The following is a 13324-nucleotide window of genomic DNA, read 5'->3' as shown; positions in this document are numbered from 1 at the left end:
ACATGGGTGGATTTTTTGTCGACGATAATTTGAATAAACAAATTCGTTAAATTTAAAAATTTACAAGTTGGAGCGATTTTAAAATGAAAAATGTAAGTTAATACTTGTTTACTTAATTAATTTAGTTAATTCCAATGATTTGAAAGGTACTCGGAAAAAAACTATTTATTACTATTACTATCTGATATTTTGAGTAATAATTCTCGCTGGATTTTCGACGAACAAACCTATTATCTTCCCTACAAGGCCTTTTCAGACTGACCGATTCTCAATACACTCAAATAGAAACCAATACACATAAAAAACTCTGTAAAAGTTTCCCTTCAATTTTAAGGCAGTAAAACAACGACCTTAAGTTAACATCAACTGAGGCCATATGTTGACAAGGGAAGCAAAATCACAGTTACACAAAAGAACTGGTCAGATTTTTCAGAAATCCCTTCAATTCTGATGTAAAATATGATGCTAAAAGACTGCAGATCGCCCATTTAGATGACCGGAAGATGTCTCGTAGAATTCCCAGCGAGTTTTGCTTTACATAAAAATTTGTGCTCTATTATTTTCATTTTGACTCACTTCAGTGTTGGTTCCTTTCATTAAAGTTGGCATTCGGCTTTTGGAATTTAAATAAGTTCTCAGCAAAAAAGTTTGGGAGTGGGCAAAAATTATGTTTTTTAATTTAGGCAGAATTGAATATGCGCTATCTGGGAAGACAATATCTACATGTAATATTTATTCTGTTTGTTGGCACTATATCCAAACACAAACGCATCTTAAGAGTCTTAACAGTGAAACAATTTCTTATTTTCTAAGTTTGCGAATAAAACTTCACACTTAAAATTAAGACATTTATAACAATCATTTTATAAAGAAAATCCATTCTTCGTTTAAAATAATTTTAATAATAAGCGAAATCGCCCAATTTCATACAATCCTGGCTGACATGAAAATTTTCTCCCCGATAAGGCTAGTAGCCATTTCTAACAGATTTTGGGTCGCTTAGTCAAAAATGGAAACATATATACATATTTGAAATTTAAGAAAACAAGGCAAATAGCAAAATCGGCTAAAAACGGCTATTTTTTTCTGCAAAACGGCTAACAAATCGGCTGCCGGCTAAATCGAAATTTCTCCGGCTGTTTGCTATCGCAACCGGCTAAATCTAGCCGGAAAGCGGCTAAAATGGCAACACTGACAATCATTGTTCGATGAGATTATTGCCCTTAAGGCCCGTCCACATAGAACTTTGGCGTTGCGTTGGCGTTGGCGTCGATTCAACAGTTGACTATGAATACAAGAATTCAAATGCAGCCGTCCGCATAGCCAAAATTTGACAACGCTCACGCCAACACAAAGCAAAAAGATGGCCAACTCTCAACTTTTCACGTGCGTCGATTGTCAGCTGTTGCAAATAAATAAAATTATGTGAAATATTTTTCCTTTCTAATCAAGTGCGGGCAAGAAATATCGTTTTTAATGCAATTATTGATATGAAATATTAATTTATCTGTCGTTAGTATGTTAATTTAGTGGCTCAAGCATTCGCTGCCAAGCGTTCATTGTAGCAAGCATACTTTTAACGTGCGTTCTGTCAAACCAACGCCAACGCCAAAGCCAACGCGAAAGTTCTATGTGGACCCACGATCCAGAAAATAAAGGTCGCGCCATTCGCGGACCGCTAACCCTCTCTTCGTCGATTTGACAGCATCCACCCATTCGCTGACGTCACACAATACTTTTGTTTACATTTTCTGGTTCGTGACATTTTAGGTTATTTCAACTTTACAAATTTACAAATTGGAAAGATTTTGAGCGTTGTTTTGTTTTTTGTGAAAACTTATAAAAAAGTTATAAATTAAAGAAAAAAATGAGGTGTGCAGTGATTAATTGTGCTAGTGTTAGTGCCAAAGGATCTGGGTGCAGTTTTTTTACTTTTCCGGCCGACATTGAGTTGGTGGAAAAGTGGATCCAGTTCTGCCGGAGACCAACGGATTTCAACGCCCGAACCAGCGTCATCTGTGTAAAACACTTCACCACTGATGACTTCGAGAACGAGCTACCTACGAGAACCTATAAATTGAATCCGGCATCAGATCACATGCAATAAACGGCAACATTTCATTACGATGTATTTCTTATTTATTTGTTATTTGAAAATATAACACGTTCCCCTGATAAAGCTTTTTATTTATACATACTGACCTTCTGCTTCCTACCGGAAATATTAGGCCGTATGCATAAAAACTAAGCAATTGCTTTTTTCTTGAAATTGCATACCTTTCACTTAAATTTGTTTGAACATAATATTTGAATTATTAATAAACAAGCACATGTACTTATTGCCAATAACAATTTCTATTTTATTTAGTTTTAAACTTTTCTTTATATATTTATGATTACATAAATCGGTTCTCGTTTTATTATACAGGATCATCTCTACTTTTTATAGAAAATTTTGAAAAAAAGTGAAACTAAGTGAAGTAATTTTATTATTGGCAGAATTAGTGTCTAATCCTACGTGACTGCTTCTAAAAGCTATCGTGTTTCACGTGGCATATAAGACTTAATTTCATTATTACATTAGTGTTTTTTATATGTATGTATATGAATAGGATATTATATATTTATGTATTTAAAAACCCACAACTTTAAGACCGCGCATCTGAACTTGTTAAAATCTTGCCGTGTCACAAACATATTCGTTATTATATAAGGAAAACTACGAAGAATATGAAAAATGAATATCAGTACTGCGAAGATTTTTATCATCAGTTTGGAAGTACTTCAATATTTGTATGCTTGTATCGATACGCTCCACAGTCTCCTCTTGCTCCTTAACCATATGTGCTGATTGTTGAAATATACCGCCTAGCTCGACAATAGTCGATTCAATGTTCTGCATAGTCTCAGCCCGCTGTTGCACGTAACTATCGGAGTCATCATATAATGCAATCTGCTGCTGCGTCTGTATTCCACAACCTCCGACTGCACCCAGCAATGGTGTTGTATCACTTGCGGCCATGTCAATGCTTACGGCCGTATTCTCTTCGCTTAACAGCAAGGAGCCCTGTTTCGCTGTACTCGAGCGAACAGTGCTAGCAGCAATTGGCGACTGCCCGAATTGATCCCGACGCGCTTTTTGTTGGTTGAGATTTTTTATACGCACTTCTAGTATCTGTTTGAAGTCGGTGCTCATGCTGGCTAATTTAGATTGTAACGCATACACCATGATGTAAGTCAATTCTTGAATCTATTGCGGTCGATCATTAAAAAGACTCTTATTTTTAGCCACTGCCAAAGAAGAGGTAAAGTAATATTTATAATTAAGAACACCTATTCATTTTATACTCACGCATTGTCAATTTTTCCAACTTGCATATGCACTTACTATGTTTTTGCCAATATATTTGTGACCATCATAAATTCCTTTCATACGTCAATTGTTGCACCATAGCCTGTAAGAAATGCGTAAACATAATAATGTAAACGTCTTCAAATGCACTTCTACTTCTAACTTACTTGTAAGTTTCTAATATGTTGCTCGTACATAAATTGCGTCTGCGTCGAGGTCTCTATCCGATTGCGGCCTTGGTTTACATTGGCCTTATCCGACAACTGGCGTATGATAAGCTGCGCCATTTCCAACTCATTTGACTTTTCTTTGAACTGATGTTCAACATCGGGAGCACGTTGCTGCATTACATCTAACAGCCTTTTCATTTCATCCAGATGAGCCGCTTGCTGTGGCCAACACCCAAAAGGTTTGTTTACAAAGTGCATTTTTGAGTAGTTGAACAAATGCTAGTGGGCAGCCAACGGGTCAGTTGCTGGCAACAATTTGCAGGCTTGGGCCAGCGTTTGTTGCGGCTGCCGGAAAAGTAGCTTAATAATGAAAGTAATTATATGTATAGCGGAGTAGGAGGTTTTCCTTTATTTTAAAAGCTTGCTTACTGATTTCACTAATTGACGACGATGCAACGATCACCGTGGAATCGTTCTGCAAATTGTTACCAGCAACTGACCCGCTGGCGGCCCGCTGGTATTTGTTCAATTACTGAAAAAATGCAAATCATTATAATGCTTGCAGTGTTTTAACACTTTCAGCGATTTGCATTGCATTTAAGAAGTACACATTCTTTACTTTTAAACAACCAATTTACCATTTAAAATTAAATAATTCCGTAAATCCGCGATTATTATGCACTTTGTAAACAAACCTTTCAATTTCGCCCCAGCTGTTCGATTCTTCTTCTTTTTCTTATTGAATTCGTCTTTGCTCTCTCATTCTGGTATTTCTTGACGTCACGGCCAGTTGCTCTCAGCTCGATTGGCGCAATCTTGCATTCTATCATTCTTGATGTGGACCGGCCTTTAGAGCTGAGAATGTTCGTGTTTTTGCTATAGTCAATGCATTAGCGGATGACAATAAACGGCTTATTAGCAAAACGGAATCCCTCGAAGCCGAGTAAACTGTGCACCGATGGGCTTGCGGAGTCGATCAATGTGCTCACTACCGAAGTTAAAAATCTTCGCTCGAATTGCAGAATCGTCGCGAGTGAGAAATCTCAGTCTTCCACTCACTGTGCTAACTCTGCTATCGCTAATACCCCAGCTTTAAAGACTGCTACGCATCATACTTCGTCAGATACATGTATGTCTGAGTGTAACATAGACGTTGCGTGTGAGAAATCTCAACCTTCCGCTCACAGTGTTAACTCTGCTATGGTTACTCCCCCAGCTTTAACAACTGCTACGGATCACACGTCGACAACTACTTGTATGGAGTGTTGCCGTTTTAGCCCTTTGGTGGCTAGATTTAGCTACCACATACTTTTTTTGGCCACATAAATTTAAAATTGCCCCTAGCCCTTTTTTTAGCCCTTTTTAGAATTTATTCATCCTTGGCATGAAAATGTTGTATATGCTTAATTTGTTTTTTTTTTTGCATTTATGTAAGAGATGAATTTTAAAACTAAGAAAGACAGAAGATATATATACATATATGTATTCCTTACGCTTTTATAAATACATACTGTAAAAGTATTGGGGCTGTTAACTTATCTGTTAACGATTTAACTATAGTTTAAAATAGATAAGTTCACGGCCCTTAATATGCTAAATTTGTTAAATGACCCATCAAGTCGATTGACCGTGTATGTTCTTGTGGTGCGATTGTACCAGCATGCTGGTGTCGATAATGGTGAAATTAGCTCAATTTTCTAAGTAAAAAGTATTTCTTGCACTATATGAGTCAAAGCCGTGTTTGTGTAAGATTAAGTTCACGATATTACAGTTGTGAATTACAAAAACAAACAATGTTTAACAAAATGCTAGAAAAATTATGAAATTTCGGCTCTAATCATTCCGATCTTTCCTCGATCTCATTTGTAAAGAAATAAATATTGTACCAGCATGCTAGTAAGTTATATGCTTCGAGCCTGATGGTACAATCACTTGATGGAACCAGCAAGCTGGTGTCTTATATTTCCCCTTTTATACAAAAAGGTTTTTAGTTGGATAAAATATTAGCTTTTTTCCAAAGTTCATTGTTTTTATATACGATTACTTATTGAAAATGTTTACGTGTATACTTATATATGTATATGTAAGTAAAAAATTTTAGCTACAATTTTTAGCCACAACTACTTTTTTTAGCTCTTTTTTAGCCCTTTTATTAAAGGAATTTGGCTACCACTAAAAATATGCGCGGCAACACTGCTTGTATGCCTGGGTGTACTCTCTCCTACGCAGCTGCTGCCTCTGCTGACACATACGCTGTTGCTGCCGCTACTGAAATACATAAACAGTGCTGATGGTTCGCTATCAAGTGGACAAGCACAGTGGGTCACCATCAGGGATGAAAAAGTAGGTACAATTGTACCTTTTTCCATTTAGGTTCAGACACTAGATTATAGGTACAATCATCTTTTGATCAGATGCATTTTTAGTTTTTTTTTTTCTTTTTCCTTTACCGTGCTAGTATATTTACTTTGCTTTCATTTTGAAGAATAAACCATTCTAAAGAAAAGTGGTCAAAGGAAGAAATCAAAAAAGTCATATTACGTATTATCTTAAACATTTTACATTGCATTTAGAGCATCCACTACGAAAAATTAACACTTTGCTTAGTTATCCTCAAATTCGAATTTTTTTCTATTAATTTTAACGGTTATTTTCACTAAGTCAAATTCAATGGCATTTGCGGTCAAATGATTGAAAAAAAATTGTCAAATGGGACTAAAAGATGGTCTTTTGATTGATTTAGATCAGAATAGGCCTTCAGCCGTGTACATCCGCTGCTAAAGCGGCTATTTGTAAGTTTTTGGCCCATAATATCATCGATAAAGGTAGGGATAAAGGAAAGAAAGTTGTGTCAAAATATGGCGACAAACTTTGTTGTCAAAATATGACATAATGAAAACCAGCCTTTATTCACACATACAGTTCAGTGTCTAGGATGTCTTAAAATTTCATATTTTCTTTAGATGAAAACTATAGCTATTTGACCCATATTCGCTTTTTGATTTCTGGAAATATATTTAAAATGCTTTCGAAGTTACTTCCTGCAATTTGATTATTTTTTCTAGACTTGCTGCACCTATCAAAAGGAATCGGATAAATAAGCAGACTTTTCCTGTTGTTTTATAAAAAGCTGGATAAAGAAGTATACTTCGCAAAGTGTGTTTTTTTGTCTTTTTCGCCAACGTTTTTCAGTAGCCAAAATTAGACAAAAACAACGCTTCTCCGATTCCCATTAGATTATATGTAGTCTATAGATATAGGCTCAGTTAAAAAAAATAATCCATCTTTTGTATACATGTTTTAAATAACATTTATAAAAAAAAACTACAAATGAATGATGTAACTTATTTAGGTACAATCTGTGTCATTTAGATACATTTATTTTATGATATTAGGTACAATCTCAAATTTCCATTTTTCAACCCTGGTCACCATGCAATCGAAGAGGAACAAAAAGAAGAAGGAAAAAAATGTACGCAAAGTTGTTATTGGGCACAGTATCAGTACTGAATTAAATGTCGCTGATACGAAAAAATGGCTACACTTGTCTTCTTTTAAACCAAATGTATCTGAGGAAAATATAATTTCTTTCGTGAAAAAAATACTGGAATCGACAGAACTAGCATTTCTTGTTTTAAGCTCATCAAAAAGGATGTTGACATTGGCTCGCTTACGAAGATCAATTTTAAACTGGGTGTTATTGCATCTCAATATGACTAGGTTTTGGACCCAGCGCTTTGGCCTACCAATATTAAACTGCATCCCTTTCAGTTTTTTCAACGAAGAGGGCATCCCAAAGGCCAAACCTAGCCATTTCCAAAATATCCGTGCCAGCGTTCAAGAATTTGAAGATAAACTTTCAAAATATGGGTGGCTTACGTACAAAGTCGGACGACATTCTCATCCATAGCTCAGTTTCGGATTTTGACGTCATAATCTTCGTGGAGACTTGGTTAAATGCAAACTTTTTAGATAGTGAATATTTCAATCCGACCTTATTCAACGTTTTTCGGAAAGACCGGGATGTCAATAGTACAGGATTTTCTCGCAGTTCGGCGTTATCTTCATACATTTGTTGTCCCGCTCAGCGACAATGACCCAATATTAGATCAAATTTGTGTTTGCATCAAAGGTACTTCTGAATTTGGCTCTTTGGCTTCATACACCCCGCCTGGTAGTAATTTTAGTCTTTATAAAACTCATACAGACAACATTTCATATTTGGTTCACAATGCGTTAACAACTAATCATCTATGTGTTAGGTGATTTCAATCTTCCAAATATTATCTGGTCTAATAATCTGTCAAAATGGGGTATTATACCAACGAATGTTAATACAGAGGTCGAATCTTACTTTGTTGATAATATTTTAAGTGTTAACTTAGTGCAATTGAATTGTTTCAAAAACAAGCTTAATCGAATTTTGGATCTCGTTTTTCTTAGTGATAATATCAACGCTACTATTTCGGAATGTTACTCGCCGATCTTCTCTACAGACAAGCATCATGTTTCCGTGGCCCTCAACGTAAAGTTTTATGAATTTACAGGCACTAAATGTGAAGAGACAATGGCTCTTAATTTCTCAAAGTGTAACTTTTCAAGGGTCAATAATTCTTTAATCAAAGTTAACTGGAATGAGCTGCTCGTGAGTTCCGCTACCTCGGATTGTTATTCCGCCTTTAGGTCTAAAGTGGTAGAGATTTGTCGCCAAAATTCTCCACTAATTCGGAAAAGGCTGTTCAAGCTTCCTTGGTATACACGAGATTTAAAAAAACTCAAGAATCGGCGAAATAAGCTTCATAAGAGGTTTAAACGATATAATACTCTCTACGCTTATACATTATATCTTCAATGTTCGAAAAAATTCAACTGCTTGAATAAATTTCTGTATAAAAATTACATTATGGGCGTTGAAAGCAACATCAAATCTAGTCCTAAGTATTTTTGGCAGTTCATTAAGTCTAGGAAGTCTGCCTCTGGAGTCCCATCTGCGGTTTCCTGGGAAGATAGATCCGCTAGTACTCCTTCAGTCGTTGCTAATCTGTTTGCAGAGTTTTTTAATTCAAACTTCGTTTGTGATAATCATGACTCCAACTCCTACTTCTCCGTGAAAGATAACTCACCTCTGAACTTCGGCCTTTTGAGTCTGTCATTAGAAGACGTTGCGGATGGTATCAAAGATCTTAAAGCGTCTACTAAGATGGATATAGATGGTGTCCCCACTATCCTTCTTATAAAATGTTCTGCGCTTGCTTTGCCTCTAAAACTAATCTTTAACAAATCGTTAGCATCTGGGGTCTCTATTGACGACTGGAAACGGACGGATGTTACTCCAATTTACAAAAGTGGCAAAAAGGACGATGTGTCTAATTACAGGCCGATTTCTAAACTCTCGACTACTGTATCTAAACTTTTTGAAAGCATCATAAAGGAAAATATGTATTTTGCTGCGAAGAGTATAATCTCTCCACAGCAGTATGGTTTTGTTACTGGTAGATCCACAGTATCTAATCTTGCCCTATTTAGTGACTACTGTATTTCGGCGTTTTCTGCTGGGAACCAAGTAGACTGTATCTATACTGACTTCTCAAAAGCGTTCGACAAAGTATCGCATAAAATCTTATTAGGTAAGCTTGCGTCTCTAGGTTTTCATTCCGTGTTCCTAGATTGACTGCGATCATATTTAAGTAATAGACGTTGTGTAGTGACTGTTGATGGTGTCTCCTCTAGGCCCTTCTCTGTATCCTCTGGAGTTCCACAGGGAAGTGTCTTGGGCCCTCTGCTCTTCGTCTTGTTCATCAATGATATTAGTAGCTGTTTTACCTTCGCTAAATTTCTTTTATATGCCGACGGCCTAAAAATATTTTCTGACATTACCAACCCAGCTGACTCGCATAGACTTCAAGCCGATATTAATAATTTAACCAAGTGGTGCCGTATTTCTCACCTATTTTTAAATATCAAAATTTGCTTTAAGATCACCTTCTTTAAATTTGTTAATGCGTTGCCTACATGTTATTGCATATCTGATAATGTTCTCCAACATGTTGAGGAAATCAAAGATCTAGGCGTTGCTTTCGATTCGCGTTTTACCTTTACAAACCATATAAACTTTATTATCTCCAAATCGTATTCTGTCTTAGGTTTCATAAGAAGAAATAGCTTAAACTTTTTAGATCCTTATACCTTCAAATTATTATTTACTGCTTTCGTTCGTTCTAGACTAGAATATGCTGCGTTCATTTGGAGGCCTTACTACCAATCCTCCATTGATAGAATTGAACGTGTGCAAAAAGTTTTTCTAAAGTTTGCTCTTTCTTCACTTCAATTTTCTAGTCCCATCCCGGCTTATGAGTCCCGGTTGCGACTAATTAATCTTAAGCCGATGGAAAGCAGAAGAGCGATTTTGTCTTTGTCCCTCATGTTTAGTGAGGAGACTGACTGCTCCGATCTTTTGCATAGTATAAACTTTTCTGTTCCGACTCGACACTTACGTAATAACCATCGCTTTTATTTATGCAGATTCCGAACGAACTATGCGTGCAATGCTCCTATTGCTCGAGCCCATCGCGAACTAAACGAGATCTCTAATTCCGTTGAACTTGATCTCTCAGTTTCTAAACTGCGTCACAACTAAACTCTTACTTTAAATAAATAAATTTTATTTCTTTAATTATCAATTAAGCTGAATTTTGTTAACTAGTCTGTAAGGAACTTTTGTGTGCTCATAGACTCAATAAATAAATAAATCAAATAAATCAAATTTCCAGGACGCTACCACAAATACTTGCAGAGATATACGGTATGAAAAATTCGATATGTATGGGTGATGCCACGCTCCCTTAATATATCGAAAGTCTGCAGTAGGTGTCAAAAATTTCAAAAAAAAAAAACGTACAGCCGTTCGCGAGATCACCTCTTACAAAAAGAAAGAGCTTCTCTTTATATAATTAGTGTAGATAACACAGGACAACACCGAATTTGATGCGGCAAATGTTGAAGCTGGTTTTGATAGGCTTTTTTGTGCTGATTAAGAATACGTAAGCATAAAGTTTCCATCAGCTCCAGATTTGCAGAAAAATGTGGTGAAAGTGTCAAAAAATCGCGTTTTTTGCAACATTTGATAAACTCTAGCAATGAAACAAAAGGTGATAGAACCTTCCACTTAGGCTTAAATTAAGGCTTGGACTTCTGCCTTCAGTCCTCGAAAATACCATTCCTGCACCTTGACCCTTAGGTTACCTATAGTCATTTATTGAACAGCTAACACTGGTTTTTACACTATTTTTGACAATAAAAAGTAAGAGAGTATAGGTGACCATTAGGGCAAAGTGCAGGAATAGTACTTTCACGGATGGTAGTCTGATCGTGGGCGTAGCCAGGTAGGGGCAGGGGGGTGCTCGAGCTCCCCCCCTAACTTTCAAATTTTCCTTATATATAAATAAAATAGTACCCTGAAATGCCAGCTTAATAGATAAAAGATGCTTGATACAATCGGTTTTTGCCAGACTGTCCGGGTTCAATTCTCATCAGACGGACTACAAAATTTAATTTATTTTTTTTTATTCTCTCTGAGAGAGAAAAATTTAAACCTTATTCCCAATGACATCAATACGACGAAATCAGGTGTAAAATATTGTATTCCTTACAAGTTTCATGCATTAAATGTTAAGACTCACGATCATATTAAATAAGGCTTATATAAGGCGCAATTTTTTTGGTGGGCGTACAAACAAACGCGTCAATTACGACTTTGAATTGTGAGCAGTGTTGCCAAACATGGACTTTCCCTACCAAAACTGGTAGGTTTTTTATATTTGGAAGGATGGTAGGCTAGATTGCACTTTGGTAGGTTCCGCGACATTAATAGTTATTTGCGAAAAATATAAAATATGTATATCCAAACATTTTAGAAACCTTGTTTACACGAATATTTCACCGGTGCCTTCGTATATTGGCGACCGTAAAGATGTAAATATACATACCGGATTTTTAAGTACAATATTGCCAATATACAATATGTACATCCAAGGTATATAATTTATGTGCCTACAACTTAGTTTCAATTTAAATCAACTAGAAACTACATACATATGTATGTACATATACAAATGTCCTGAAGGCTGGTGCATTGAAAAAGGCTTGTCAATAAACTCATTGAAGTCCACCGTTGTCCACCTGACAGATACTACGTTTATGCGTAGGCTAATTCACGAATTCATTTCATGAATTTGGATTAAAATTGGCTGCATAAACACCATTTCATGAATTGAATTATACACGAAACTTAACCATGAATTCGGCATCATTTCATGAAATCGTGAAGTGCAAGTCTCGCAACGCTACGTTCCACAAACAGCCGTTTACAAGGGTTATGATGTTTTTAGATTAAAAAGCTTGAGTGGCATAAACAGGATTTACAACACTGGAAAAGTTACGTGGGATTGTTCAAATATAAAATAAATTCAAATATGGGTGTTTCCATGAAAATGTCAACCAGGACTGAAAAAATAAAAACAACTGAAAATGGTTTTTAAGACGAATTAATAAGAGAAAAATACTCGAATTTTTATATTATAGAAGTATTTCAGCTTATTGGAATTTTAAAACTCAAAAATGGAAGAGTAAAACTGAATGTCTCTTCGACACAGTTTTCTCGAATGAAATGAACTATTTTCTCTTTCCTATTAACTAAATTAAGAGATTTGAAACATTACAATTACATCTTAAAATCAAATTTGCAATAACAACTAACTATAAAAATGAGAAAAAGGAGAAGTTAGAGCTCGAATAACGGTAATTTTTTGATATGCTTCTGATAGTATTCTAATGTCGCGTACTTTATGCAAAAACATTGTTTGTCTATGTCATTTGTATATTGGCAGTCGCAGGTAATGCAGATTACAATTCTTAAGCGAGAATTCTTCTAGTTAAAGATATACAGTAAAATTTTCTTTCCAACCGAAGTAAAAATATATTTTATTACCCTTTAAAGTTTGTCGCATACGTTATTGTAAGTACGAAAATTTCAATCAAATACATCAAAACCAATGTTAATTGCAAATTTTCCATTTAAATTATTTAGAATAGTTGTAAAACAATGAAACGGTGGCGAGAAGAGTTCTCAATAAATACATTTTATTGCTTACGAGAAAAATTGTCGCGTACGTTATGTCGCGTACGTTATTGTTTTTTTTTTAATATAAAACTAGCCAGAGATAATTTCTCTTAAAATATGAGAGGATTGTAAAGGTACATTATTTAGCTTAGTTTAGGAATTTTTAAAGAAAAGAAAAACTCCCATGATTCGCAGACTTTCGCATATATGCGTGTTTCCATGAAAATGTAAACCGAAAATGCAAGCAAATGAATTCAAACGGCTTTATAACTTTAAATTTCGAATTCAGATGGCGGGAAAAGGTTTTGAAAACGGTGGAGAGAAGAACTGAAAAAATTTAATTTAGTATGTGTTACTAGTAAAAATAGTGTATGGGGGAAAAATCTGTCGCGTACGTTATGTCGCGTACGTTATTATAATTTTTTTTAATAAAAACTAACCAGAGATGATTTCTATCAAAAAATGGAAGGATTGTAAAGGTACATTATTTAGCTTAGTTTAGGAATTTTTAAAGAAAAGAAAAACTCTCATGATTCGCAGACTTTCGCATATATGTATATGTGATTTAAAACCACTTCTTTCTTTGTCGCGTACGTTATCACCTGGTTTTGAACGGATATTTTCCACACCAAAGTTTCGAGGCTTATTTTTTTCTCAAACATAGTACCCTTTGGTTGAAACATA

General features: G+C 35.4%; 1 protein-coding gene across 6 annotated transcripts; it reads right to left on the bottom strand.

Annotated features, from left to right (window-relative positions):
• Positions 1–2331: 2331 nt before the first annotated feature.
• On the bottom strand, positions 2332–4772 carry LOC118745627 (syntaxin-5-like). 6 transcript variants are annotated; one of them, XR_004993666.1, is made up of 4 exons: positions 3952–4137; positions 3520–3882; positions 3353–3455; positions 2332–3291 (listed from the first exon to the last, which is right to left on the bottom strand). XR_004993666.1 is itself a non-coding variant. In XM_036479163.1 (4 exons), exon 4 carries the CDS (start codon positions 3227–3229, stop codon positions 2720–2722), a length of 510 nt encoding a protein of 169 aa, XP_036335056.1. In that variant the 5' UTR covers positions 3230–3291; positions 3353–3455; positions 3520–3741; positions 4218–4772; the 3' UTR covers positions 2332–2719. The 6 variants fall into 6 exon arrangements, 5 of the variants coding, with proteins under 5 accessions (XP_036335056.1, XP_036335055.1, XP_036335054.1 ...); XM_036479163.1 differs by lacking the exon at positions 3952–4137 and adding an exon at positions 4218–4772 and having other exon boundaries at positions 3520–3741; XM_036479162.1 differs by lacking the exon at positions 3952–4137 and adding an exon at positions 4218–4772 and having other exon boundaries at positions 3520–3737.
• Between the last annotated feature and the right edge of the window lie 8552 nt (positions 4773–13324).

Source organism: Rhagoletis pomonella, unplaced genomic scaffold, assembly GCF_013731165.1.
Source record: "Rhagoletis pomonella isolate Grant_MI unplaced genomic scaffold, Rhpom_1.0 Rhpom_scaffold_00009, whole genome shotgun sequence".
Taxonomy (NCBI): Eukaryota; Metazoa; Arthropoda; class Insecta; order Diptera; family Tephritidae; genus Rhagoletis; species Rhagoletis pomonella.
The sequence above is the reverse complement of the archived record's forward strand: the minus strand, read 5'-3'. Positions and strand labels throughout refer to the sequence as shown.

Coding starts and splice junctions, on each gene's coding strand:
- LOC118745627 (XM_036479163.1), bottom strand. CDS start 3,229: ATGGTGTATGCGTTACAATCTAAATTAGCCAGCATGAGCACCGACTTC.